General features: G+C 42.5%; 1 protein-coding gene and 1 long non-coding RNA gene across 2 annotated transcripts; one reads left to right on the top strand and one right to left on the bottom strand.

The window, feature by feature from the left end:
* The first annotated feature begins 3054 nt into the window (after window positions 1–3054).
* Window positions 3055–26061, top strand: LOC307216534 (UPF0524 protein C3orf70). The gene is made up of 2 exons (XM_079976954.1): window positions 3055–3384; window positions 22697–26061. Exons 1-2 carry the CDS (start codon window positions 3177–3179, stop codon window positions 23251–23253), a joined length of 765 nt encoding a protein of 254 aa, XP_079833080.1. The 5' UTR covers window positions 3055–3176; the 3' UTR covers window positions 23254–26061.
* LOC307216561 lies at window positions 8448–9033 on the bottom strand. The gene is made up of 2 exons (XR_013839149.1): window positions 8942–9033; window positions 8448–8905 (listed from the first exon to the last, which is right to left on the bottom strand). It is a non-coding gene; the product is annotated as an uncharacterized lncRNA (long non-coding RNA).
* Window positions 26062–26236: the final 175 nt, after the last annotated feature.

The raw sequence follows: 26236 nt of genomic DNA, 5'->3' as shown, positions 1-26236 counted from the left end.
TTCCAACAACATCTGGAGCATGAGGCACAGGATCAGGATCAGGCAATTTATCACACCAAAACACCGCTCTCTACAATGTACTACTAGGACCAAGACAACCAGCATTGCATAGTTGTCCTTTAAAATAATTTATAAGAAAGGGTAATAGATTCTACCCTGTTACTAGAAGAGTAACCAAAAGCCTTCTGGCATTTAAGAAATTAGAGAGACAATCGACCTATGTTTTCCCCGCTCTAACCTCAGATCATTTATACAAAAGAAGAGGGTTTCATGTCACAAGCAAGATCCTTGTGGTTGGCTATTGCTCACTGGCAAATAGAACTTAATGCCAACGATCTTACTGAACACTGAAAGACAATTGTGAACAACTTCTGTGCTCTCTCCATATGTCATATAAAAAGTTAATTGCACATTACTGTCAAAACTAACTCCTTTTTCTTCAGTCCTTTTTATCTCATCTGTATTATTTTTGAAGTGGTGCGATCAGAACAAAACACTAAGTACTGTATCCTTAATGTGGATTTATTTGCTGACCTATCATTTGCAACTTGCCTAATAATTCCTAACACTGCATTTGCCCTTTTCATTGCTGCAACACCACCAAAGGCAAAAAACTCCCTTAAAGTGCTTCACACCTCTCCCCCCCCCCCCCCGCATTAAAGATACCATAGTATTTCTGCTCCATTGTATTTTATTTTTAACGTTGATTTTAATTATTGCTTTATGTTGATTGTATTTTCAGTGGTGGCTGGTAACATTTTTACTTGTTAGTACTGCAACCTTGCCATTTTTATCGCAAACAGCACTACCACAACACTTATGTAGGAAATTGGACCATTACACACATTCTTAATCCAAAAGTACAGTTATGGCAAAGAGGTCCCTCCAATGTGTCTCTAAACAGAAAAACTATGGGATTGAGCAGACTGCCAGAAAGGCAGACCCGGCAGGAACGCTCTTTCTATGAGGCCTGTCCAGAACAGCCATTGGACCGATTGGACAGAGTACAGGAGATTGACAAAAATGCCTCTGTAAGTTCAAGGAAGTAAAAATGTGGCGAGGACAGGAAAGAGTGCATGGCTTTGAGAATCTGAGAATCTGACTGTGTTGCAGTCAGAGGCACCAAACTGTAAAGAAGATTGCGGGGGTCAACATGAGTGACATTGCATGTGCGATGTCCCAAAGGTAAAAGGTAAAGGGACCCCTGACCATTAGGTCCAGCCGTGGCCGACTCTGGGGTTGCGGCGCTCATCTCGCTTAATTGGCTGAGGGAGCCAGCATACAGCTTCCAGGTCATGTGGCCAGCATCACTAAGCCGCTTCTGGCGAACCAGAGCAGCACACAGAAATGCCGTTTTACCTGCCCGCCGGAGCGATACCTATTTATCTACTCGCACTTTGACGTGCTTTCGAACTGCTAGGTTGGCAGGAGCAGAGACCGGGCAACGAGAGCTCACCCCGTCGCGGGGATTTGAACCACCGACCTTCTGATCAGCAAGTCCTAGGCTCTGTGGTTTAACCCACAGCACCACCCATGTCCCTGCCCCGAAGGTATTTGGCTTCTAAAAATGTTTAGCCATTAGGAAAGCCAAAGAGAGGGGGCTCTATGCCAAATGGCAACTGAGAGGAGCCCCCCCCCCAACTCAGAATTAGTTAATAAGACAAAGGCAGAGTTCAAAGAAGAGTTTTAGGGTTGGGTGTGATGTGACCTAGAGGAAAAAAGGTGACAGGTGGTTCATGGTTAAGGAAGCAAGCTGGAGAGAGGGTCAGAGCAGGATGTCTGATTTCTATTTGCATCCAAGGCTGCAGCTATGGGAGAAACAAGACCCACTTGGGATGTCAATGCTGAGAATCCCTCCATCATAGGCTCATGTTGTGTGTGTGTGTGTGTGTGTGTGTGTGTGTGAATAAACCATATACTGTATCATAAAGATACCAGAGTCTCTGCTTTGCCTCATTTTCCAAAAGAAAACACAAACCCTGGATAAAGCATCTGGAACCCCTGGAATCTTGCACCGCTGAGAGACCGGGGTGGCATGCAACAGTAGAAGGGAGCTTTCTGAATGCCATTGCAGGGCCTTTCGGACAAACTCCTGCTTTGCCTTCCTTTTATTCTGGAACGCACTGAGCCAAGGAGGGAGCAATTATCAACCCCACGCAAAAAGAAGCTTCATTCACACACGCTTATCAGCTTATGACATGTTTATACGAAATCAGCTTGCTTCAAGCCACCCGCGTTTATTATTTAGTGTATGTCTTGCAAAGCCGACGGGGGAGCCCTGCTGTTATAGCCCGTCTATAACAGATGTCCTGTATCGCCACGTTGCGGATTTGCTGCTATATACAAGCCCGCAGGGTCCCGACAGAGGGGGTGGCGAGATCCGAGCGGCGTGGAAAGGTTAGCCGGGAAAGCGGGGCCGTCGCTAGGTACCAGAGGGAGTGTTGTCAGGAGAGAAATGGTTGCCTCTGACTAAATAAAATTTAAAAAACAAAAACCCGCCCACCCAAAGATTCCCAGTCCGTGGTTGTGGAAGCAGCTGACGATGCATTCGACATGGCTTCCAGCAGCAGGGGGTCTGCTGGAGCCCGGGGTGAGGTGGGGGCTTCCTCTCCCTCCCTCCCCAAGGGCAGGTGAGGCTCCTTGGTAACCGGTCCCTGGAGAGGAGAGAGGCCCACCTGCCGCTCTGACTGGCTGCCAGGGGGTGGGGAGCGGGCCCCAGGCGCCCCTCCCTCCCTCCCTCCCTCCCTCGCCTGAAGCAGCCGCTGCGCGTCCTGGGAGGGCTGGCCGGTCTCGGTCTCTCGGGAGGATTCCGCTCCCTCTCCCGCCCTCCTGCCGCTCACGAGGCGTCTGGCGGAGTCCCCACAGCAGACTTCCCCTCTCTCCCTCACTCTCCCGCTCATTCCGAGCCCCACCCTCCCGCCAACCCACTCACCCGCTGGAGGGGGCGGGCTGAGGCGGCTGAGGCGGAGCCGGGCGCCAGGCCAGGGTGGCTCCAGGCGCGGCCGGGCTAGCCCGTGGCGTCGTCCCTGCTGGCCACAAGCGCCGCTCGCCGCCCCGCTGCGCCTTGTGTGCGCGCAGGCGGGAGAGACTCGGCGGAGGTGCGCGGCTCGGCGCGGGCTGCAGGTGGCGGCGGGCAAAGCGGCGGCAGAAGCAGCAGCAGCAGCAGCAGCAGCGCCATGAGCGGGACTGGGGCGGCGGCCAGCGCCGCTGCCGCTTCTCTAGCGGCGGGCAAGAGCGAGAAACTGGACGAGGCGCAAGCGCTGGCCCGCAGCTGCGCCGGGAGACCCGACTTCCAGCCTTGCGACGGGCTGTCGATGTGCACCACGCACAGCCACGGACGCTGTTTCCGCCTGCACTGGTGCTGTCACCTGGGCTGGTGCCACTGTGAGTGTTTTGGGGGGACGAGGAGGAGGGGGGATGGCGCGGGATGGGCGGGCCGCCCGGGCGAGCAGCGCGCCTTGGCCCCTCGCAGGACTTCCAGAGGCTTCCTTCCTCCCTGCAAGCGCAGGGAGCCCCCTGGCTGAACGCTGCAGAGATTCCTGTCGAGGCGGGGAGTGGCGCGCCGTTTGGGTGGTGGTTTGCTAGCCGCGAGGGCGGAAGAGCAGGCGAGCATCCCCGAGCCCCGGGGGGGGGGGCGGTGAGAGAAGCACACCCTATTTGCCCCCCTGGGATTCGGATCCTTCCCTTCGCCTCGGTGGCTCTGTGGTGCCCGGAGGGCAGGATTTGACGGCGAGATCGATAGGGGCTGATCGCATGGCACCCGGAACACGATGGATTTCTCCATCCTCCCAGCCTGCGTGTATCTGATGAGGCAAGAAAGGGATGGGATGGGCTCGCTGTAAAGCTGTGTTAGTGGCAGTAATGGGTAAAAGGTGGAAGGGAAGGAGAGGGGTGCGCCTGCCCTTCTTCTCTCTTGGCAGAACAGAACCACACTCCCCTCTCTCCCCGCTCCACGTATCGTTTTTTGTTTTAGGGGGGCTGAGAAGCAGCAAACCTCCCATATAATCCTAGCCTCTGTCGCTACAAGAAGGCGCTCCCTCTTCTATCTCTGATAACCGCTGGAGTTGTAGATGCCTTGTATATGAACACAGATGTTCAGGCAGGAAATGGATCCAACATTCCGTGGGATGGGCTGCACTATTCGTAGGTTTTCCTTACTGGATTCTGTACACTAAGAGTGGCTCTCATAATGTGTACGAAGTCTAAGTTATATCAACGTATAAACACTAGTGGTTGAAGCAAGGCGTTTAGTTTGGCTGTCATTTTTATTGTATTTGTTAGTTGGATTTCTTACAAAGTGAGGCTGGGTGACTTAATGATAAAATCAGCTAAGAACCAAAAAAACAACAACCCCAAACCCTAAAAATACAGTAGTACAAATAAAAGGCTAAAAAACACAGCTGAACAAAAAGTCAAGGCTACAGGTCCTGTTTTACCCAAAGAGGCCATGCTACCACCCTTCAAATCAAGAGCCAAAAACCTCAGTAAATAAGAGAAAATTCTTTGCCTGGTGCCTAAACCTGGATAAAGATGGCACTAGGTGTGCCTCTCTGGGGAAAGATCAGAAATACCCATCAGAAATACCTTCTTTTGTGGGCTTGCTGTCTCAGGCTAGGCTTGCTGATTCATAGTGGTTTTAAAAATTGGTGGTTTCTGTTATTTATTCTCTTATAGTATGGAGCTGCATTTAATAGAACCTGTAATCTTAATGCTATCTCGTTTCCAAGCTATTAAAGGATCTTCCCTGGCAACCTGAAATTTAATCTATGCCCAAAGAATGCTTCTAAAATGCACTAAGGAATGGTTTAGTTAAAATGTATTCATTCTCAATTAAGGTTTTGGTTTTTTGGTTTAGTCACACACAGCCCTCCCTTGTCCAAGCTAGAAACACCTTACTGAATGATATGAGGTGATCCAGAGTGAAGGGCAGGCCATGCAGAAGAAAATAGATGATAAACAATTTGCTCTTTCTTCCCATTTTTATTGGTATAGTTGTCATGAAACTCAGTGCCACACCATCTATCTGGAACAAGTCACACAGCAAATCTCAGTTGGCTGATGTGGCCATTTCATTATCTACAGCCAGAAAACTGAGAGGTAGATGCATTGGACTTGTTACAACAGAGAAATTGCATTTCAGTTTTCTGCTTCAGCATCCTGTTGTTCCCATCCAAGTCTCTGTGGGGTTTTCTCTCCGTTCACAAAGCATCATGACTCATGTCCCAGTCCTTGTGACCTGAGGAAATTTATATATTAGGGTAGGATTCATTGTCATTTTCTGTTTTTAAACTATATCTCATTTGTAAATTTAGAGGATTGTTGTATCTCCTTTTGAAAACTGCTTGCTCCACAATAAATTGTCAAGCTATCAACTAATGGTGTGTACTTCTTGTCCAAATCTATATTTTTGTACGTTTTAAAGGCCTTACCTTTCCCTTTCTTTGATCTCATTGGGTTTTGCTTTCCACCCCTTCATCTTGGAGGCCCTAGTGATGCATCAACTTGCTAACAAATGGCAATAAAACTAAAATTCACTTGGGACTGTGGACATGGTTAGGATGAACTACAACTCCACACCCTGAGTTATATGGACATCATCATTCTTAAACCCACCTTACCCCTTTGTGCCGTTTCAGCCTACAAAATTAGGCTGTTGCTGAGTAGAACAGTGCTCCACTAAAGCTCTAATGATGTCATACACATTAGTGCTCACTAAATGCTCTCTAATAATGTTTTTGGTTTCCTGTTGGTAAAGCACACTGTTAAGCCTTTTTGAATCTGCTGCTTTAGTGCTTCTAATCAAGTGGATAAGTTGATTCGCCCACTTGCACATCACTACGATCACAGCCTGATCAGGTGCTTTCTCCTATACAAGGATTGACCAAGATTTCAGTAATAATAATAATAATAATAATAATAATAATAATTTATTATTTATATCCCGCCCATCTGGCTGGGATATAATACCCCCATCTGTAACTGATCTTAAAGAGCTCTTAGCAATTTCCAAGGACTCTGTGCAGATAACCATTAAAACAATGCACTCTTTTCCATTTTCAGTGGAGGGAATCCAGCCAAAGTTATATCAGGATTGGACAGAATGGCACTCGGAGGGCCAAACTGAACATTATGTTAAATATATATTTGCATTTGCTTGAGTGTTGTGTTTTTTAAAAAATTACTGTATTTTTCCGTGTATAAGACGGGGACTCAAAATTCAGAAAATGGGGGGAGATTGTCCCCCATGTATAAGCCCCCCTTTTAACATTATTTTTTAATGTTAAGCCTAGTCTTATACACGGAAAAGTACAGTAATAGCTCTGGGCCTCCTAATTTGGATTGCAACTATAGCCCTGGTGGAGGGGTCTTAACCCTTTCCCTCTGCTCCATGATCCTAAAGAAAATTCCCTCAAAGCTATTTGTCCCAGGAAGACATATCTGCAGTTGAAGGGTTTTGTCCCTGCAAGTCAGAAGGTAACAGCACTCATCCTAGACATGGAGAATTAATGAGTTGGTACTAGTTGCAGAGGGACGTGGGTGGCGCTGTGGGTTAAACCACAGAGCCTAGAACTTGCCGATCAGAAGGTCGGCGGTTCGAATCCCTCTGATGGGGTGAGCTTCCGTTGCTCGGGCCCTACTCCTGCCAACCTAGCAATTCGAAAGCACATCAAAGTGGAAGTAGATAAATAGGTACCACTCTGGCGGGAAGGTAAACGGCGTTTCCGTGTGCTGCTCTGGTTCGCCAGAAGCGGCTTAGTCATGCTGGCCACATGACCCGGAAGCTGTACACCGGCTCCCTCGGCCAATAAAGCGAGATGAGCGCCGCAACCCCAGAGTCGGCCACGACTGGACCCAATGCATCTCCAGGTAGGGCCAGGAAAGGCACCTATCTGCAGCCCTCAGGAGCCTTTTCCAGTGAAATTGAAACACAGGTAGGGCCCCTCTGTCTGGCCTTCTGAACTCCCTATGCTACACCTCTCACTGGTTCTCCATACTCCAAAGGTCCTTGACCTCAGTCAATGCCTCTTGCTTCTCTGGATGGAGGATGGAGGATGTGAGTAAATATTACATGAATTGCTTCACTCACTTTTGCCTCTGGTTTTGTCCACCACTGGCATGCAGCCCTCCAAAGGTTGCCCAAAAAGGAATGTGAGCTTAGGGCTGAAATTGATTCCCCATCCCTGGTGTAGGTAGTGCTGAACTGGATGGCACAGTGGTCTTTTAGAAGGCAGCTTCCTTGGTTCCAAATGGACCATCTCTCATTTCTAGGACTTGCTCCATTTATTAGTGCTAAACCAATGATTTCTTTGTTGACATACTCTGAGTCTGCTGAGATTTTTTTGCCAATGGAGAAACAGGGCTGGAAAGGAAGTGGGAAGCAATGTTCATAGGGAGAAAATTGAGTCATTATTGAGGACATAAATATCATAGGAATCTATAAGATCACAAAAGCTTGGCTAGACAAATTATATTTTGTATTTTTATATTGTAAACCACCCTTCAATCCTCAGATGAAGGGCAGCATAGAAATGTATAAAATCAAATAAATACAAAATTAGGCAGCCGAACGTCCTTATCTAGGGGTATTGATGGTCCCGCTGCTCATCAAGGATTCAGTCCCCACCTTTGGAGTTCCAGAATGAGGTGGCATGTTTATTTTCAGTCTTTGGTGAAGGAGCAGAATTGTGACACAGCAGTGGGCACAGAGCAACAAGAGGGGGCATGAGTTCAGTGGCCTGCAGAGTTCGCCCCACACAATTCTTCCTGAACCTGCTCGCTTAGCTGATTCGTCCCTAAGTGAAAATTGGCAGTTTATGATTACAGTATTTAATGAAAAGCTTCACCAGTAGTAGCTGTCGTTTTCCGTCTTTCTCTACTTTGATGCCAGCATTTTTTAAAGGTAATTTAAGGTCCACCCTGGATTTCTTCTTTTTTACCTCCAGGAAAACCAGTGCAAACAATTATAAACTCCTTATTAATTTAGCACAGGCTCTGTATTTGTTTCCCCTTGGGAATATTGCATATTTAAATATATACCTAAGAAATGGCTTGTAACTTTGAGATGTGGGAAATGGGTAATCAGTACATATATGTACACTACTAATGTATTAAAATTAATTGGCAGTCTTACTTTCTCAGATTGATGTATGAGCAGATTTTGGAAAATAAAAGCAATTTTCAGTATACAACATGAGCAGCCATTTTGCCATTATTATTTATGGCAAAGTTATAAATGTCAGTTTTTGTAGCTTCAACAGACCACAATTTGGGGGTCTCAATATATTGTTTTCCTATATATTTTATGGCAAGCAGTATCATGCCTTTCCATTCTAACCTCTGCCCTTTATGTATAGACAACCTTGGCAAATAACCCATATTGCCTACTCCTAGTTATGTGAGCAAGGAGATACTGAGCATAGCTAATTACAATTGTTCTTCTTGGTAAAAAAAAAGTGACTGTTGCCTTGGGAGCAATTTTATATTATTGCAGAGCCTCTCAATTTTATTTTTGTGTGCTTGGGAACAGTAAATGGTAGCTATGACCAAGCTGGAACATACTTATCTTTTCAATGGGCAATGGAAAGACACTTCATAGGTGGACCTAGGGCTCATCCACACTCCACTCATCCCATGCCTAGAAAGCATAGGGCCAAGCAGCCTTTTGTTTGCCCTGACGCTTTTCTTTGGAAAACCCACTATTTACTATTGAATCAGAGCAAACGTCCATCCATGGAAAACCCAACTGATGTTTGCTCCGATTCAGCCGTGAAGAGCGGGTTTTCCCAAGGGGAAAATAACAGGACAAGCAAAAGTATGGAGAGTTTCCTAGACTGAGTAAACTATGAGGCTGGGAAGAGCAACTTTTTTTGGGATGTGAATTAACTACACAGCCATGGATTTATCGCTTGAGTCATTAGAATATATATAATGGAAGGTCCACAATATGAGATGGAATGGCATATGAATTAACCCTAAACATTTTATTTTCCCTACAGTATCTCTAGTGGCATACTGGCTTATCTGTAAGGAGGTTTTCCTCCCTTTGGTGCACGTAACTGAAGGAAACCCCCAGATCCATTTTGACACCTTGGTTCTTTTTGGGGTCTAGCCTCGCTACCTATTTATAGCATATTTTTGTTCCCTAAAATCCAAGGCAGCAAATCTTGTGGCATTTTAGATTGGGTCCAGATGTTTGAGATTTTAGTCTTGAAAACATTATGATTCTCTAGATAATGTACACTTCTGTATTATTATGAGGGGCACATCAAATTTTCTCAGTGCCACATATGCCTTCCAAGGGCATAGCATTATGTAATATGGTGTGAATTTTGGTAGCAGTGACATTGACTTCCATAGCTCCCTCCTCTTTATGCTTACTTAAATAACAGACAGTTGGAAAAATACAAGTCTGTTAAAATGTTTTTGTATTTTTCTTCTTTTTCTTCCTCTTTCTATCCCTTGGTCTCAGAGCATCTTACAGTATTTTTTTCTTAATGTTAGTAGTTGTGTCCCTAAGGCATCTAAGAAAATCAAACAATTTGGCAATAAACGATACCAACTGAAATAAAAATGACATTGTACATAGATATCATACCATATTACCAAACCGTTACAACCAATTTATCACAGACATTCTTAGTATGTGAACATAGTTGTTAGTGGCAGGCAAACTGAATGTGATAGCTATCATGTGTTCACTATCATTTCCACTGGTTGTGTGAATTGGCCCTGAGAATATCTGTTCCACAGCTGACATCTGTTTCTTTTATCTCTATGATGAAGAGAAGGGAGGCCTGGATTGCTCAAGTGGCAGGCATGAACAGATGTGGAACAATATCAAGGATTAAAATCAAACCTTCACATAGAAGGATTAATTTTGCACAGTGCATTGATTTTTGCTTCAGAACTCTGTAATAGTTTTTTTCAATTAAGCTCTCTCTCTCTTTTTGTAAATGCAAAACAGCAGGATGCAACATCACACACATTATACATCTCCTGAAATAGCTTTTTGAAATATTATCTGATATTGACCTACTGGTGCTAGATGACCTTGGGAAAGTCAGCTAAAGAGTAGACTTCTAATTCTGAACATATGACTGAACTCTAATTTTTTTAAAAAAAGAACCCCTTTTTATTTTTGCAAGGAAAATGGAATGGCCAAGTGAAATCCAGTCATTATAGACATTTGCCATTTTTCTTAGACCATAGCTCATCATTCTGTTTAAGTTTCACAGGCATCAGATAGTAATAATTTTCTACCAGTGGTACATTAGTTGATAAGGGATATTTTGAGGACCGATGAAGGAGTAGCTGTGATTACAGATGGTGTTCTGCATGTGCAACATTGTCTGAGTTGATAATTTTCTTGGGAGTTTATGGGCTTTGTCAGAGTGCATGGTTTTCAAGGCTAGCAGGGACCACTCTGACCACATAGCCCAGCCCAGAGAGCATCACAGAGTAATTTATGCACTTGAGGATATTTATTACTACTAGCCAGCCTGACTCACTTGTAGATGAATTATAGTGATGCTTCATTCAGGCTGCAGTATAATATGCCACCTGCACTTCTTCTTAATCTTTTCCGGTAGTTAATTATCCACACTGTTCAAAAAGTGGCATTTCATTTCTATCTTGATTTTAAAAATATATAATTTCACATTCCGCTCCTTGAATGTATCTTTAAATTTTCTGTTTGATATGTTGAAAGAGCCCTCTACAATCAAATAGCATCTCCTGGGACAGGTGTTTAAAGTTTCGTAATCAAGTTGCTTCTTCTCTTGTGATTAATCTGAACAGATTGAGGTCATATTCAGCCCTGTTAAAATTGTTAGCAGAATCAATCACAAAATGGGAGCTGATAACTTTATTGTAGAATATGAAAAGAGGGGTGGGAACTGTGAATTAGCAGAAATATATGGATTTTTCACTCGAGAGAATCGCACATCATCAACATCTTAATTCAAGTTTACATGCCTTTGTGTGGATAAGGATGCTCTCAAGGATCCTTTGCTGTATTTGTATACACATGTTTTTCAAAATTGGACAAAAGTGCAAGTTCTTGTATTACAAATTGCAGGGGCACTACTGTCATTGAAAAATGTAACCAGGAAATATGACCTTGCTCTAACCCTCCTTTAAACTCTCAGAATTGGTTTTGAAGTCTTGGCTTTTGGGAAAGCATTTTCTACTTTGGGCTAATAGAGTAGAAAGGAAGCCTTGGGTTTAAATTGCTGTAACATGGCTTGATATTAAATACCACAAAGAACTTCTGAACTATAAGAGAAGCTGAACAACGGAGCAAGTGTTTTGTGGTTATGGAGTCTTCATACCTGGAGGTTTCCAAGGAAGGTTCATCTAGCAAGCTTTATATTACATAGAATATTCTGGCTTGGGGAAGGGATTCTTGACTAGATGACCTTCTATACTCCCAACAATTTGTAACTGTTTCATGACTTCCTATTCTTCCTGTAACTAACTTACTTGAATCTCATTTGCAATCATCATTGGCAAATAATGAATATGGGGGTTGAAGACCTCAGAAAGGAGGCAGCATAAATTGTGACAGTATGTAATGAATTGGAATTTACATGACATGGATGCCTCTTTGGATCCCGGGGGGGGGGGGGGGATAACAATGAAAATGGCAATGGGCTAAACATAGACAAAATGATTCCCTACCACACGATTTTGCGATAGCCACCGGCATCATGGGCTTTGAAAAAAGGACTCTGCAAATTCATGCACGATAAGTCCATCACACTGTAATGAAATCTCCCATGTTCAAAGGCAATTGACTTCACATTGCTAGAAGCAAACCTCAGGAGCATATTATCGCCTTCATGTGTAGGGTACGCATGTATGATGGCTGGTAACCATTGATAAAAGAATGTTGGATTAAGTGGACCTTAATCTGATCCAGCAAGGGAGTTCCTTTAACATGTGTGCCTTACTGAGGGGTCTGGAAGTTCCCAGGTCTACTTTTTCAAGCATTTTTTGCTATACAATATTGACTAGACTGTTGTATATGATAGGAAGACATATATCTTGTCATTATGCATATAAAAGCTCCATCTTATGAGGAGAATCCTATCCTCAAAGATTTGTGCACATAACATGGAAACATAAATGGTGAAAATGCATGATGCCTCAGTTAAAATAATGGCTAACTATGTAAAATTTGGCTATATGTATGTTTAGAACATGAACTCGTGGTTCACCCTCTTGGAAATGAGCTGGAGAATTTTAGTTTGTTGAGTGACTGTTCATATTACAAATTCCAGGAAGCCTTAGAGGCCCATAAATCATCTGCTTACCTGTGTTTACACCTTGCTGCCAATTTAAAGCTTCATTTATAATCCATAAAAGGTAAATGGATTCTGGAAATAAGCAATACAATACACAAACAAAAATAGTCCAGTGCATCGTTACACTTCAGTTTGACTAACTCAACAGATGATTACGGTAGATTAAGCATGTATTGAGTACCTATAATTTTGAAAGTTTGAAGTTATATTTCATGGTAAAAGCTGATAGTATTTGCCAGTTGTGAGTTTTGTTAATACATGTGTTATGGACCTCTTCACTTTTTTCATTTGGCAGAAGATCAGCAGTTACAAGTTCTTCTATTTTATTTTGGAAAAGACCCAGATAATCTTTTCATCACCAAAGTACTACAAAACATGGCCAGTTCCCTAGGCTTTATTGAAATGCTGCCATTGCTAAGGGCACTTGTTGCAAAATGGTTTACACATTTAGCCTGTAAATCTAAATGCACCCTGCTAATTGAGAGATAAGTTGTGGAAATGTTGGCGCTAGCTCTTGAAGGAAGGGTAGCACAGAGACAAGCCTCAAACCTGCGCAAGTAATATGGGCAGAATTATGGCTCATTGAGATATTGACACTTTAAACTGAAGATCTAGTTTAAAATGCTGTCTCCCAAATATCCCCATCCATTTTTTCTTCTTCTACCTTACACCTTTTACTTAATCTTCAATCTGTTCTGGTTTTTCTTATGTTGTGAACAATGAACCTTTTATTTTCATAAGCATTAATATAGCTTCATGCATGTGATTCTGTTGGGTAGGGGGCTTAATTGTCCCATGTTTTGTCTGTGTCTTTTCTTAGCTCAACAGTGGAGTCTTCTCTGTAAGCTTTTCCCAAATTGGAGTGTAACTTTTATTACTTTGTAGCTGTTTTCATTATTAAGTATCCTTTTTGAAAAACATGAACCTCCAAGTTAATAAAGGTGGTGATTTAGGGGGGGTGGAAACAGAAGCTGAAAGCGCTTTTCATATGTGAGCTACATTACAGAGGTTCAAAGGTAAACTGGAATGCTGGGATCAATAGAAGCAGAAAAAAGAATGCTTAAGCAAATCCTCTGTTTATTTCACGGTTAGATACCTTCAAATTAGCAACAGAATTTGATGCTGTGAGGCAGGGATGCATACAGACTGCTCAATTAGTAAAGAACTCTTTTTGAGCTCAACCTATTGACTTGTTTCTAACATGTTTTGCTGGGATTTTTTTTAATGTAAATAAACTAATATTTTGATGAGTTTAACAACCAGCATTGCAAGGGGTTGATCTAGATTACCCTTCCAACTCTTTAATCGTATTATTCGATGAAGACATTCCTCTCTTTAAAATCAGTGATGTGATTGGAGAGGATTGGTGTTTGACTTTAGGATAGCATAGACAGAGAGTTGTGCCCAAGTTCTATTAAGTGTAGATCCGTTGAAATGAATGGAGCTAAATTAAGACATTTCCATTACTGTCAGTGAGTCTGCTCTAAGTAGGACCAACATTAGATACAATGCATAAGTTACAGATAGATTCTTACCTATCTTCATGCACATATTTGAGCTGTCACTCAATTTTTAAAAATCTGAGGCTACAATCCTATACTGTATATAAATGTAATTCAGTCTCACTGAGTTTACTGGGGCTTAATTCTGAGTAGACAAGTATAGGATTGCATTGCCTGTTAATTGTATCAGTCTCCATAGGTTAAATCTGCTCCATCTTATAGGAGGGGATACTTTCTTTTGGATGGTGTTTGCATATGACCTTCTTAAAGTATGTGTGTTGGCAGGGGGAACCAGACTTCCCAAGCTTAATATCTGCCATGATGGAAGGAAAATGTTTCTCTCTTAATATCTTCTCATTGCTTTAATTCCTACGGGAGTTTTTATGCCTCCTGTCCCAGTAGGTACAAAACAATAGTATCCTGTCCGCTGTACCACTCATGTTTAATCTGGTGTTAGAAAAAGCATAGATAAGAATACAAAATCCAAAGTATGTGTTGAATCTTATACAGTGGTACCTCAGGTTACATGCGCTTCAGGTTACAGACTCCGCTAACCCAGAAATAGTGCTTCAGGTTAAGAACTTTGCTTGAGGATGAGAACAGAAATTGTGCTCCGGTGGCGTGGCAGCAGCAGGAGGCCCCATTAGCTAAAGTGGTGCTTCAGGTTAAGAACAGTTTCAGGTTAACTACGGACCTCCGGAACAAATTAAGTACTTAACCCGAGGTACCACTGTATAAAAAAAGGAACAAGCCGTTAAGCTTCTACTGGTTCTAGACAAAAAATATATCCTCCAATAACTCCCTAAAGGAAACTGGTAGAGATCTGTTTACAATAATGAGTTAGCAATGTAATTGCACATTAGTGGAAATGATTGATTAGGTTGATTATACCATGTGAGCAAATGTTCTTTTTGCTGCAAAAAGACCTGTCATGTCTGCAACAAATGAGAGCTATGAAATTCAACTTCTTCTACTTCTGGGAAAAAACAAAAGCATTGTATGGAGCTCTTGATCCAAATATGGAAAACAAGTCTCTACCCTGATTTCCCAGAATGATATGTTGCTATCAAGTATGTTGCTCTTGTGAGGGCCAGGTCTTCTACTTCTTCCTTAGTATACCGTTTTTGCAAATGCAGATACTGATTTACTGCTCACAGTTCTCCTCCTTTGTGCCTTTGTGTATATTAACTTCTTACAAGCACTGTAGATGGGTCTGGCCCACAAGAGCAACCATAAAATTGGTATCTTTTAAAGTGCCACAATACTTCTTGTTTTCACCACCACTGAGCTTTCTGGAATCTGAAAGGTTAAGCCTCTCCCTTGAGCCATGAAATAATTGGTAGAGCAGCTGACCAGCAAAGGCTTGGGTGCTATAGGTTTTCTGCAATGTGATGTTACGTGTTGCTTTCATTACAGAGCAGCTACTCCCAATTTTCTGGCACTTTAGTATGAGCTCTCACACAATGCATGTACTTACTTGCGATTGGGCCACAGTGGTGATATTGAATTACCTGCTCCTAATGGAAAAAGGGCAAATCCATTTCCCCCAAAGAAAGCGCAGCTCTGCTGATGGTGTTTGTGATGGAACAAAGCACTTTATTTCTTTCCTTAGAAATAAATGCATTCTTCTAATATAGCCATTAATGCTTACGGTTCCTTCTAAGCATCAGACAGTGTTTGAGTTTTCACCTGGTCAGGGTTAATTACCTTGGCTGCTTTTAAAAGCCTAGGCACAATTCATTTTTTTATGTCAAATTACATAAGGCTTGTGGGAGTCAGGTGTGCTTTGAACAAAATAAGAGTTTTCTGTATGCCTTTTTCAAATAACATTCATTTACAGATTATTCCACAAAGATTTGTTTCCTTTCATTATACTCAAGTACTAATAATCAAGTGACGTTGGTGGGATTCATAAGCAAACTAAGTTTATAGAGGTGATATTTCCATAGCTTCACAGGATGCAGCCTTATGTCAGCTTTTTCAAGAATACTAGACCAGTGTGTTCTCAGTGTCATTGTGCACAACCACAAGATATCATTAATGAAATCATTCTTATGCATTTAGCTCTGTCACATTTTTTAACATAGTCACGTTTATTTAGGTGGATGGATTGAGCTCCAAAAGGGCTGGCACATAGGGGTCGTAGACCGTAAATCCACCACCAAACTGAGATTCTTTTCTGCATTGTATTAGTTAAGCTTTTTCTTTGGAACATGCTCAAGCCTGTCTAGAGCTACTTGTACAGGACAAATGACTTTGTGAATAATCTTCTGTTAAAAGCTAAGAATTGTTTCTGTGGCTTAATTTGAGTCAGTCTTGCATCCTGGGACATTTTTACAATTCACGGGCATGTTAAGTTTAATAAAGGAGAGTAAATTGCAGCAGCTTACATTTCCCTTGCCACTCAGTAGCTGCAACAAGTCTCAACGCACCTGGAATTAGGAGACAGAGTTTCCAGGTCAAAGGATGCATTTTATATATATATATATAAATGTGAGCCTTCGTACGTCTCCTTTCAGAAATCGAACACTTGCATTTCCCGTCATTCTTGAAATTCCTACTAGCATGCTTACTTTCATAGGCATACATTTGGGGAAGTAGGTTATAATTATATACTATAGTATGTGATCTGTCTTGGACCCCTGCCATTTTCTGTGCATTTACTAGTAGAACATATGCCTTCTGAATAAACATAGTGATATAAGGGGCCGCTGACAAAGCTGCAGTATTTCTTGCTCATGAAACCTTTGAGAGTTTCAAAGATGCTGTGTATCTGATTGTTTCTGAGTACTAAGCGAGCCTGACCTTGGATGCTGCCAGGATAGGAGACCACCTGGGGACCACATGCAAGTCATTCCAAGGCCCTTGGAAGAAGAGCATGGCAAATACAGTAGGCAAAAAATCTGCAGAGGCAAAGATTAACTCTTGGCTTCAAATACTGTGAAAAGCTACCCGCAAAAGTATCAGCCTACTTTGCTTTTTTCGCTTAAAATATTTCTATGATGTGCTGAACCATTTTCTCAGGACAGTTTAAGACTGAGATAAAAAACAGATGAAAAATAAATAGATCAATAAAACGCATACATACCTAAAGCCCAGATAACAGGAACTGATAGGAGGAGCTGGGAAAGTAAGAGTGGCTTTACTTGGTGTCAGCATGACATCAAGCTAGGCATCGAGTGAGGCTCTCTGGGGTGCTGAGAGAGCTGAGGTGCCACTACAGAAAAGACCCTTTCTCCAGTAGTCACCTGTCACACATAACCCGGCAGGAGCGCCCAGAGAAAGGCCTCAGAAAGGCCTCCGAAGGTTATTGAGATCTAGGTAGATGACCCTCCAGGTACTCTGGTTCCATGCCATGCAGGACTTTCAGGGTCAAAAAAAACAGCACATTGACTTGGGCCTGGAAATAGACCGGAAACCATTGAAGCCAGGAAAGCACCAGCATGCTATGTTCATGCTCTCCAATTCCAGTTAGCAGTCTTGCTGTGTTCTGATTTAACTGAAGTTTCACACTGGAGTATTGCAGTGTATTGTGCATGGGTCTGCCTTTGAAGACAAATGGGAGGATATCAGGACATGAAAAACTGAAGCTTGGTTGTCCCTGTCCAGATAGAGTCATAGTTAGTACACCAATAGAAACTGGAAAAAGGTGCTACGGAGGCAACCTGCACTTCTAGGGACATAAGATGAACCAATTTTGTATATAATACTTTAGGAGGAGTGCAACTCCCTCCAGAATGGACAGAACGCTGCTCACCTAGACAGATAAGCCAGTACTAGCCATATCCTCAAACCTCCACTGACATGTAACTTAACTGTTACATGTAAACATAAAACAGTATGGAGGATAGAATAGCACCCTGTGGAGACCCCCCAAACACAAGTGCCAAGCAGTCTAGCAGTCTTTCCCCAGCATCACCTAGAATTGTCTATCCAAGTAAGAGTAGAACTAGTTAGTCCCCCAGTCCCCAACTCATCCAGTCCTGGGGTATGAATACAGCAGCTCTGCACAGGGATAATTTCTATTTTGAGCCTTCCACAGTTGGTGCGTTTGGAGGCACAGATGGGTTGGTTTCCTTGAGTAATGATTGTGAGCCAGCAAGAAAATCAAAAACATATCCCATATCTCCTGTCTGCAGTCTCTAATCAAAACATCTTGATCTATAGTGTTCTGCAACATAGCAGGAGCCAGTCATTATTTTGGAGTATTTTAAATTTAGCATTTCCTGTATTGCAGCCCTAAATCTATTATTTGGAAATAAGTCCCACGGCTTTCAATGACCGTTACTTCTCAGAAAGTTTGCTTAAAAGATATTAGGAAATAAAACATGAAACATACATTCTGTGCAACCCAGTTTACTTGGAAGAAATAACAGGTTACGTTTAACCCACATGGCAAATACCTACATGTGAACAGAGTTGTCAGCAACTCGGTGTTTTACCTGCCTGTTTGGTATCATTGCATTGGTTTCAATATTAGGTGTTTGATTTTGGGTTTTTAAAAATCCTGTATATTAATAGCAATCTCAGTTCTGCTTATATAGGCAGCACAGCACTAGTCATGCACAAGAGGGAATTAACAGCAGACGGGGGAGACTCCCAAGATCTGCATGAGTACAAAAAATATTTAGGAAATAAAACTTCAAAGGGGAATCCACATCCCCAATAAGGGCTGAGTATGTTTGTTCAACAGGAAAGTGCTTGTGGTCAAGGACTGAGACTTATCTTCTTTCTTGGCCATGAAACTCACTTGAAGAACTGTGTGTCAATCATTCTCACACAGGTATTGTTCTGAGGATATATTTATTTAGTTCATAAAATTTATACACTGCTTGATTATTGTTAAAACAACTCTCAAAGTGGGAGGGAACTACACAGTCCTTAAAATAAAGTTGAATGGTGTATAAATAGAATATTAAATAAAAATAAAAAGTTGGAAAAGAACCTTGAAGGTGTTTCTACTCTCTAGAGCTCACTTCAGTTTGTAGCCTATAGGTAGAATCCAGCATAGGCCTAGGATTCTCCTTGCACAGAGCACTTTCCCCCTCTCGTTTCACTGTACCCCCACATGGCATCTGGAGCAAATTTTGGAAATGCACAGGGGAGGCGAGGTGGGGAAAAGTCCCATTGCACAAGCAGAAGTCTTGTTGGTAGCTCATGCATTCATTCATTTCCTCCCAGGCCACATTGTAAAGCACAGATTTAGCGACTGTTTCTGTTTTGATAAGAGCATCTGATACTGACGGTTTCATGTTTCTTAAACATCTTAGTAGATTTTTGATGCAAATAGTTTTCGGTCCACTTTCTCCCTCCTCTAAAATGTTGCTGAGTGTCTCAAGCAATTCAAGTAAGGTATATGATTCGCCTACATCATGCCTATGCAATGGTAGCGGCTTATCTGATGGGAAACAACATTTGAATAAGGATGAGCAAACACAACTTTCAAGTAGGATCTAGAAATAATCAAAAGCGAATAGATTGTTTTCTTGAATGTTCACTGGGTGTCCAGAATTATCATCCGAACTCCTGCCTGGAGTTCTGGGCTCTGCGTATACAGTGGCGTAGCGTGGGGGTGCAGGGGGGCCCAGCCGCACCGGGCGCAACATCTGGGGGGGGGGCACATTAATCTAGTGGAAGAGACTCGAGTGCTAAAATCCATGGGTTAGGGGGCGCAAATTACTTGCCTTGCCCCAGGTGCTGACAACCCATGCTATGCCACTGTGCATATATGGTGTAGATTGGAGACTTCAAACTCTGCTAAGAATTTCTCACCATGAATGAGGCCCTATGCACCCTCTTCACTTGTGTTCCTTACCAGTGGCTGAGAGGCCTCACTTACAAAGAGAAATCTGTATTACAGCCTGAGGCCTTCAGACCCTGCGGTTTAGTGCTTTCATTTCCTCAAAGTAGGGCCTAAAGGCCCAATCTGAACCAGCTGGCATTCATTTTCTATGATTTCCCAGCATCCCTGACTGAATTATGCATGTATGGAGGATTTCTGAGCCTCGTGCCTACGTCCCTGAGGTAAGGGACTGGGAAGGCCTCAGCAGGTCTGCATTGGTAGTGCTGTAGCCTCACATCAGGGTCTAGAGGCAATAATAGGACTGCCCAGGAACGTGATTTTTACTTCTACAGTTTGTATGCCATTTGATCACAGTAATCTCTATGTGGCATGCAATAGAAATAAAAATGCATTCGAACTATAAAATCAAAATTTGGTTTAAAAGCCAATTGAAATGTAAAAGGTCTTCAGTAGATGCCAGAAGTGCAACAGGGAGGGTGGCCTGTTTCAGACTCTAGGGTTGCGCGCTCATCTCGCTCAAGAGACCGTGAGCCGGCGCCGTCCGAAGACACTTCCGGGTCACGTGGCCAGCGTGACGGAAGCTGCAACTGGCAAGCCAGCACCAGTGCCGCACATGGAAACGCCGTTTACCTTCCCGCTATAAAGCGGTACCTATTTATCTACTTGCACTTAGGGGTGCTTTCGAACTGCTAGGTGGGCAGGAGCTGGGACCAAACGACGGGAGCTCACCCCGCCGCGGGGATTTGAACCACCGACCTTACGATCAGCAAGTCCTAGGCACTGAGGTTTTACCCACAGCGCCACCCGCGTCCGGTTTCATAAAATAGGGTCCACAATACTGAACAAAAAATTTATGGGAGTAGGACTTGCTTTATTATCCTGATTAATTTAGCACTTGCTTTATTATCCTGATTAATTTTAGAATGGAGGTGGGCTCCAGGGTTGCCTTGACTCTGGTCTGAAGTGAATTTGTTGCCGGCAGGAGGGGAGCAACTCCCATAATCTAGCTACACATTTTATTTTTGCAAAGCATGCGCTTATCTCAACCTGAAGCTGAAGCTGAATTCCTGGATTCCATATGACCAAATGTCTGTCTTCTACTTCCCCTCTACCCAAGAGCTCTGCAAGAAACATAATAGAGACACATGGGGATAACATTATTGTTGGAAAATGTTTGTAATCGTAGAATGGCCATTATTAGGATGCAGGGTCCACCCACAACACATGCCTCAAGATTCCGAAGCTCAAGTACTCCCTGTGGTGAAAGATAGGTTGGGGTTGTCAGGCATTTGCTTAATGTTTTTGCTCTACACTGTTTGTAGTGGTTAACGTGTGTAATTGACACAGATTAGCACTGAAAATAGATAATTGTCAATCATTTTGCATTGACTGGAATTAGGAGGATACATTAATGCATAACTACTGGTTTTCATAAGGTCTGTGCCTTGGGCTTACAAAATAAGAGCTTTGGAAGGATGGAGAAGATGGGAAGATGTTAGCTGTGCTAGCAAGTGCATATATGGGAAAAGGAAGCAGATGCTAACGAAGGCATGGCTGCTTTGTTTGCCAACTTGTTTAGCTTGTAATTCATTACTGAGAACCTGGAGAGTCAGAGAAAGAAAAGCGCTGTCTCAAAATAGATCCAATTAGTTGTGGGCAAGAACAGTAGAAAGTTTTCACTGAGTGTTTACCACAGTGGCATCTGAGCACAACAGTAGTCCTCCATGTTTGTAACATTTCTGTCACACAGCTGCTCATGATGCATTTTAGAAGACATTTAAATTCTGTTCTTTTGGGTTTTTGAATTGGGCTCAGATTTCTCATTCATTGCAACAAAGCTCTGTCTTTTTGCTTTTTAAAATTCTATATGGCTTCCTTTAGCAGCGCTTTCAAGCTTCTTGTTCAATACAGCATAAGAGCCCATTTTACAGCCAGCATAATCCTATTTTCTTTTTATTTAGCTGAATTATCAGAGTGCCAGTGGCAGTCACAGCTTTGGAGTCCTTTCATATCCTGCTTTAAAACTTCTTCCGTTGCCAGCTGCAGCCACAATTGTGTCCAATACTACCAAAGGGGAAAATGCAGCACCCTCCCAAAAGACATATTTGTGTAGTAGGGAAAACAAAATAAATGCATTGATGATTCTGGAAACATCTTCTGATTGCTTTTCTTTAGAAGAATTATCCTAGAAAATGGCACTTATGGAAAGCTCGCTTTCAGTTGACTGTGAAGAAAAATAAGCCACAAATAAGAATGTGGAAAGAGCCCAGAGGGATTAAACCAAGAAACCATCTAGATCAGGGTTGTTTCCCACAGTGGCTATGCAGATGCCTCGTGGAAACCTGTGTGACTTGCATTCAGAAAGTCCCATGCTCAATTTTTGGCTTTTTGAGGAAGGGCTGGGAAAGACCTCCGAGGGCTGCTGCCAGTTAGTGTGGCACAGAGCCTGCAATGGTTCCACCCTCCTCCCACTGGCCTAGCAGTGACATACGTTGCTTCTGTGCTAGACTGGGAGAGAAAAAACCTTTCCCTCATCCAGCGAAGAAGGAGGAGGAACAGATTGCTCTGTTCCTGCTCTAGCAGCTCACTTCCCTTCTGCGCTAGGCTGAGAAAAAGAAAAGCCTGCTCCCACACCCTAGCATAGAAGGAAAGTGGCTGGAAGGAAATGGTGTCAATATGGTGTGGGTGTGAAAGAGAGGAGAGAGAAAAGTGGGGTTGGGTAGAGAGGAGTGTTCCCACCCACCACCAGTATGCAGCCCCTAACCACCCCTCAATGGGAATGTAGCCCTTGACTTTTTAAAAAGGTACCCCACTCATTTTGTAGGCAGTGCTGCTATTTTAAATGCCTTTTTCCTGTACACTGCCTAGATATTAGTCTATTAATGACAGTATATAAATACTTTTATAAATCCTCAACTAGGTGAACGTACTGGTACGTCATATAAGGCAGCTTCCTATGTTCCTAGCCTTCTTGTCACGTTACTTCTCAGCAACTGATATTCAGGGCCTAATACCCGTTTTGTTCCTGACCTAGTTCCTACACAGCAGAATGTGGCTTCTAATTCATCTTTTCATATCCTTCACAGGCAAATACGTCTATCAGCCTATGACTCCAGTAGAACAACTTCCAAGCACAGAAATACCTGTTCGGCCTCGGGGAACCACAAACACCATTCAGATATCTGTCTCGCTCACGGAACACTTTTTGAAGTTTGCACCTGTCTTCCAGCCACCATTACCCCCAGATTCCCCACGGTTCTGCACAATCTCGGACCTCTTTATTGACAATTACCGTGTGAAATGCATCAATGGGAAGATGTGTTACGTGCAGAGGCAACCTCCTGCTCCCCCCAATAAAACGAAGCCTCAGGAGGTCACCACACGCAATGCCTTAATTTTGAGAGAGAATAATACACCAAAAATAGATCATTGCTCTTCCCCCTCCAGCTCTGAGGACTCTGGGATCAATGCTGTTGGGGCTCACTATATGGAGTCATGTGATGAGGACACAGAGGAAGGGGCGGAGCTAAGTTCAGAAGAAGATTATAGTCCAGACAGTAGCTGGGAACCGGATGAGTGTCCCCTCCTATCACCCTCACAATGCGAACTAGAAGTGATTGAGACCATAGAAACCACAGTGTGAAGTGCTGAGCTGGAAACTAGCTAGGCATACTTAAAACAATACCAGTTTTCTAGCATTTATACTACTAGCTTTTTTCTGACAGGTCCTTTTTTCCAATGCACTTGACAACCCACAGAGGAATGTAGTTAACATTATTTAGTCACTTGTGAATTAGTTGTTTGATCCTAATCAAACCACTGAATTTTCAAGAGCCCTATTGTATATTTTTAAAGTTACAGATTTGACGTATTTTTTAGTTCTAGACTGTGCCTGATTTTGGTATGGTGCACTTAATTTGCAAAAATCAGGTCAAATTGTGAGCTGTTCCTATTAGTTCCAAATTACTCCTTCAGAGCAAGGAGGCAGCCTTTCATCAGCACACCAAATGTTTGGGTGAACAAAGCCCTTTAGTTTTTTTTATTTTATGTAGGAGACCAAGACCCACAAGTTCTGCACCACACGTTCTGCAGTCAGTGTACCCCCTTTTCAAATAACCTGCATGCACACCACCCTTTTGCAAGCTGCAGAGTAACTCAGGGGGTTCCCAGAATAAGCACAATATACCCTTATTAATCATAATCCTGTTGGAAAAGAATGATAACGATGCCTGAATTTAAAATCTTTTTTAGGGTGAGTTGTTACACGGCCAATTGACCAACTTCATTTGGTCTTCAGTCTGACTTAAATTGATTCATGTGTTACCAACTGAGGCCAAATTGGATTGGGTTGCAAAGATATGGCATAGATTGAAGAGCTTCTAACCTGAAATAGGTTCATGATGTCAAACTTTGTTTTTCTCTCTCCAAACCTGCCAGATGTTTTTGCCTGGGGTTTGAACACACCCATGGCAAAACTGATTATGTGAATCTGCCCTTGCCATCTGCTCATGGCAGACAGCTGTCACGAGCCCATTATTTAGAAAAGTCTGTCCAGCTGATCAGTGGTATACCAGCAGCTTTTGTAAAAATAAATAAATCACCCAACCCTTTCTGCTGTGCATATGTTCAATACATGTACACCTGAACTTAATAATTGTGCATGAATTGACATGGATGGTAGAAACCAGCTCAGTACTGTAATAGGGGTGTAAAGGTTTTGTTCGGCTTACTACTCTATTGATTTCTTATTACTCTGAGCCAGTAATGGTTTAAGATTTAAGTTTAGTATTGGGTCCAAATTAATATCAGTTCGGAAAAGGGCAACTTTCCTGCTGGGTTGGACTATGGCTTCTCCCATGGTGATTAAGGCAGGAGAAAAAAAAACTTGTCCAGATGTGGTTGGCTTAAAGACCATTTCCATGCCTGTTAAGGTGTCCAGCTAAGAGATACTAATTCCAGCTGCTGAAACACTTTGGTTTAATCAAAGTCTACTTGAAAAAGTCACAGCTAATTGGTCAAACTTTTTCTTCCTTTCACTGTGTCCTTCCAATTCACATTGAAAGTTCTCATGTAACATATAGAACAGTGTACAGTGAGTAAGACAGGTCTTTAAACCCCCTCATGTATTTGTGTCTCAGCTTTAGTTGTACAGAGGCAGGTTATCCTCTGGGGAGAGATGCTCTGTGAATCAGTTCAAGCATAGTGGCCCTTTGAGTCCTAAGGATTGGGGTGGGGGGAGTTTAGTTTTAGTCAGAAATAGATTACACTTCAGGGTCAAGTGCCGATGGATATATCGCAAGACCTCCCCAAACAATATGTGACCACATCGTTTTTCAGACATTGGTTACATCACTTTCCGTAAGTCTTGGTGAGAATGAGCATATAAATATGTACAGATATATCTCTCAGTATTAGATTATTTTATGCTGTGTTGTTGAATGCTGCTCTTTAAACACTATCCTAACACATTACTAAGTTTTCTACACTCTGACATAGACACTTTTTAGAAAGCGTTTAGATTACAATGTGTATTATGAACAACTATATAAACTGATATTGTACTTTAAAATATAAAAATAACACCCTGAGAAGAAAAAATATTTATTATGATGAATTATATTAAAATACATTTCTTGGCAAAATGCTGAGGAACTCAATTCTGGGCATCACAACTGGTAAAGCCTTTCTTAGCATTTCTGGATATATAGGATATTCTGCTAATTTTTAAAGAAAAACATTCTGTTTTATAAATTTAGTAAATTCTAGTTCATAGAGTTTACTAAAAAAAGTATTATTTGGGGGTTATTAAAGTGTTTTCTCAGGTGCTGTACTGTTAAGCATACTTATGGCTTTTATAGCAGGAAGACAATGCATAAAACGAGATTGCATTACTCTAGCTAGGGGTTTGAAAGGCATCGTATACATTTGCTGTTGGCTTTCTTATGCATGAAAGGAGTAAGGATCTCTGGCAATGGCAGATGGGGCTAGAAAAAAATGTGAATTACACTTGAGGGCAGAAACAGGGCAGCTTCTGAAAGTACACCTTAGTTTCTTTCATTACACTTAAGAATCATGAAACCTTCCTTGGCAGACTAGCAGCCACCAAACCAGGGCTAAGATTAGAGAAATACATTCTGAACTGAGGCATGAGCTGGGTTAAATTCAGTACAGATTTACTTATATGGGTACACTCTTTATCAAACTGTTAATTAGCAATAGCCGCATACAATGTTAAACTGTTAAACTTGTTCTGTTCGAAAGTCTTAAGCACAATGGGCAAAATCCTGTAGTGCCTGGCTTCCCTGGAGATTGCCTGGGTGCAGGCCATGGCAGGATTTGGTTAGATGATTTAGCACATGATGCTGTGTCTCAACGTACTCCCCCAAGGGTACCCTATTGTTCCATGTAAACTTCTCACAAAATAATAAATGTGAAGACTGCTTTTGCACAAGCACAGCGTTAAGGCAAATTTATTCTCCACAATTCTATACTGGTCCAAAAATGTTGAATTCTAAATGGGGTCTGGTGTGATTCGATGCTATCTTCAGGTGTAGCTGTGCATTATCATGAAATTGTTGGAGTGTAGCTGAATTGGATGTGGCAACTATCACCTGGGAAATAAAGAT

Source organism: Podarcis cretensis, assembly GCF_951804945.1.
Source record: "Podarcis cretensis genome assembly, chromosome: 5".
Taxonomy (NCBI): Eukaryota; Metazoa; Chordata; class Lepidosauria; order Squamata; family Lacertidae; genus Podarcis; species Podarcis cretensis.
Note: the sequence above shows the minus strand (reverse complement) of the source record. Positions and strands in the feature narration are given on the sequence as shown.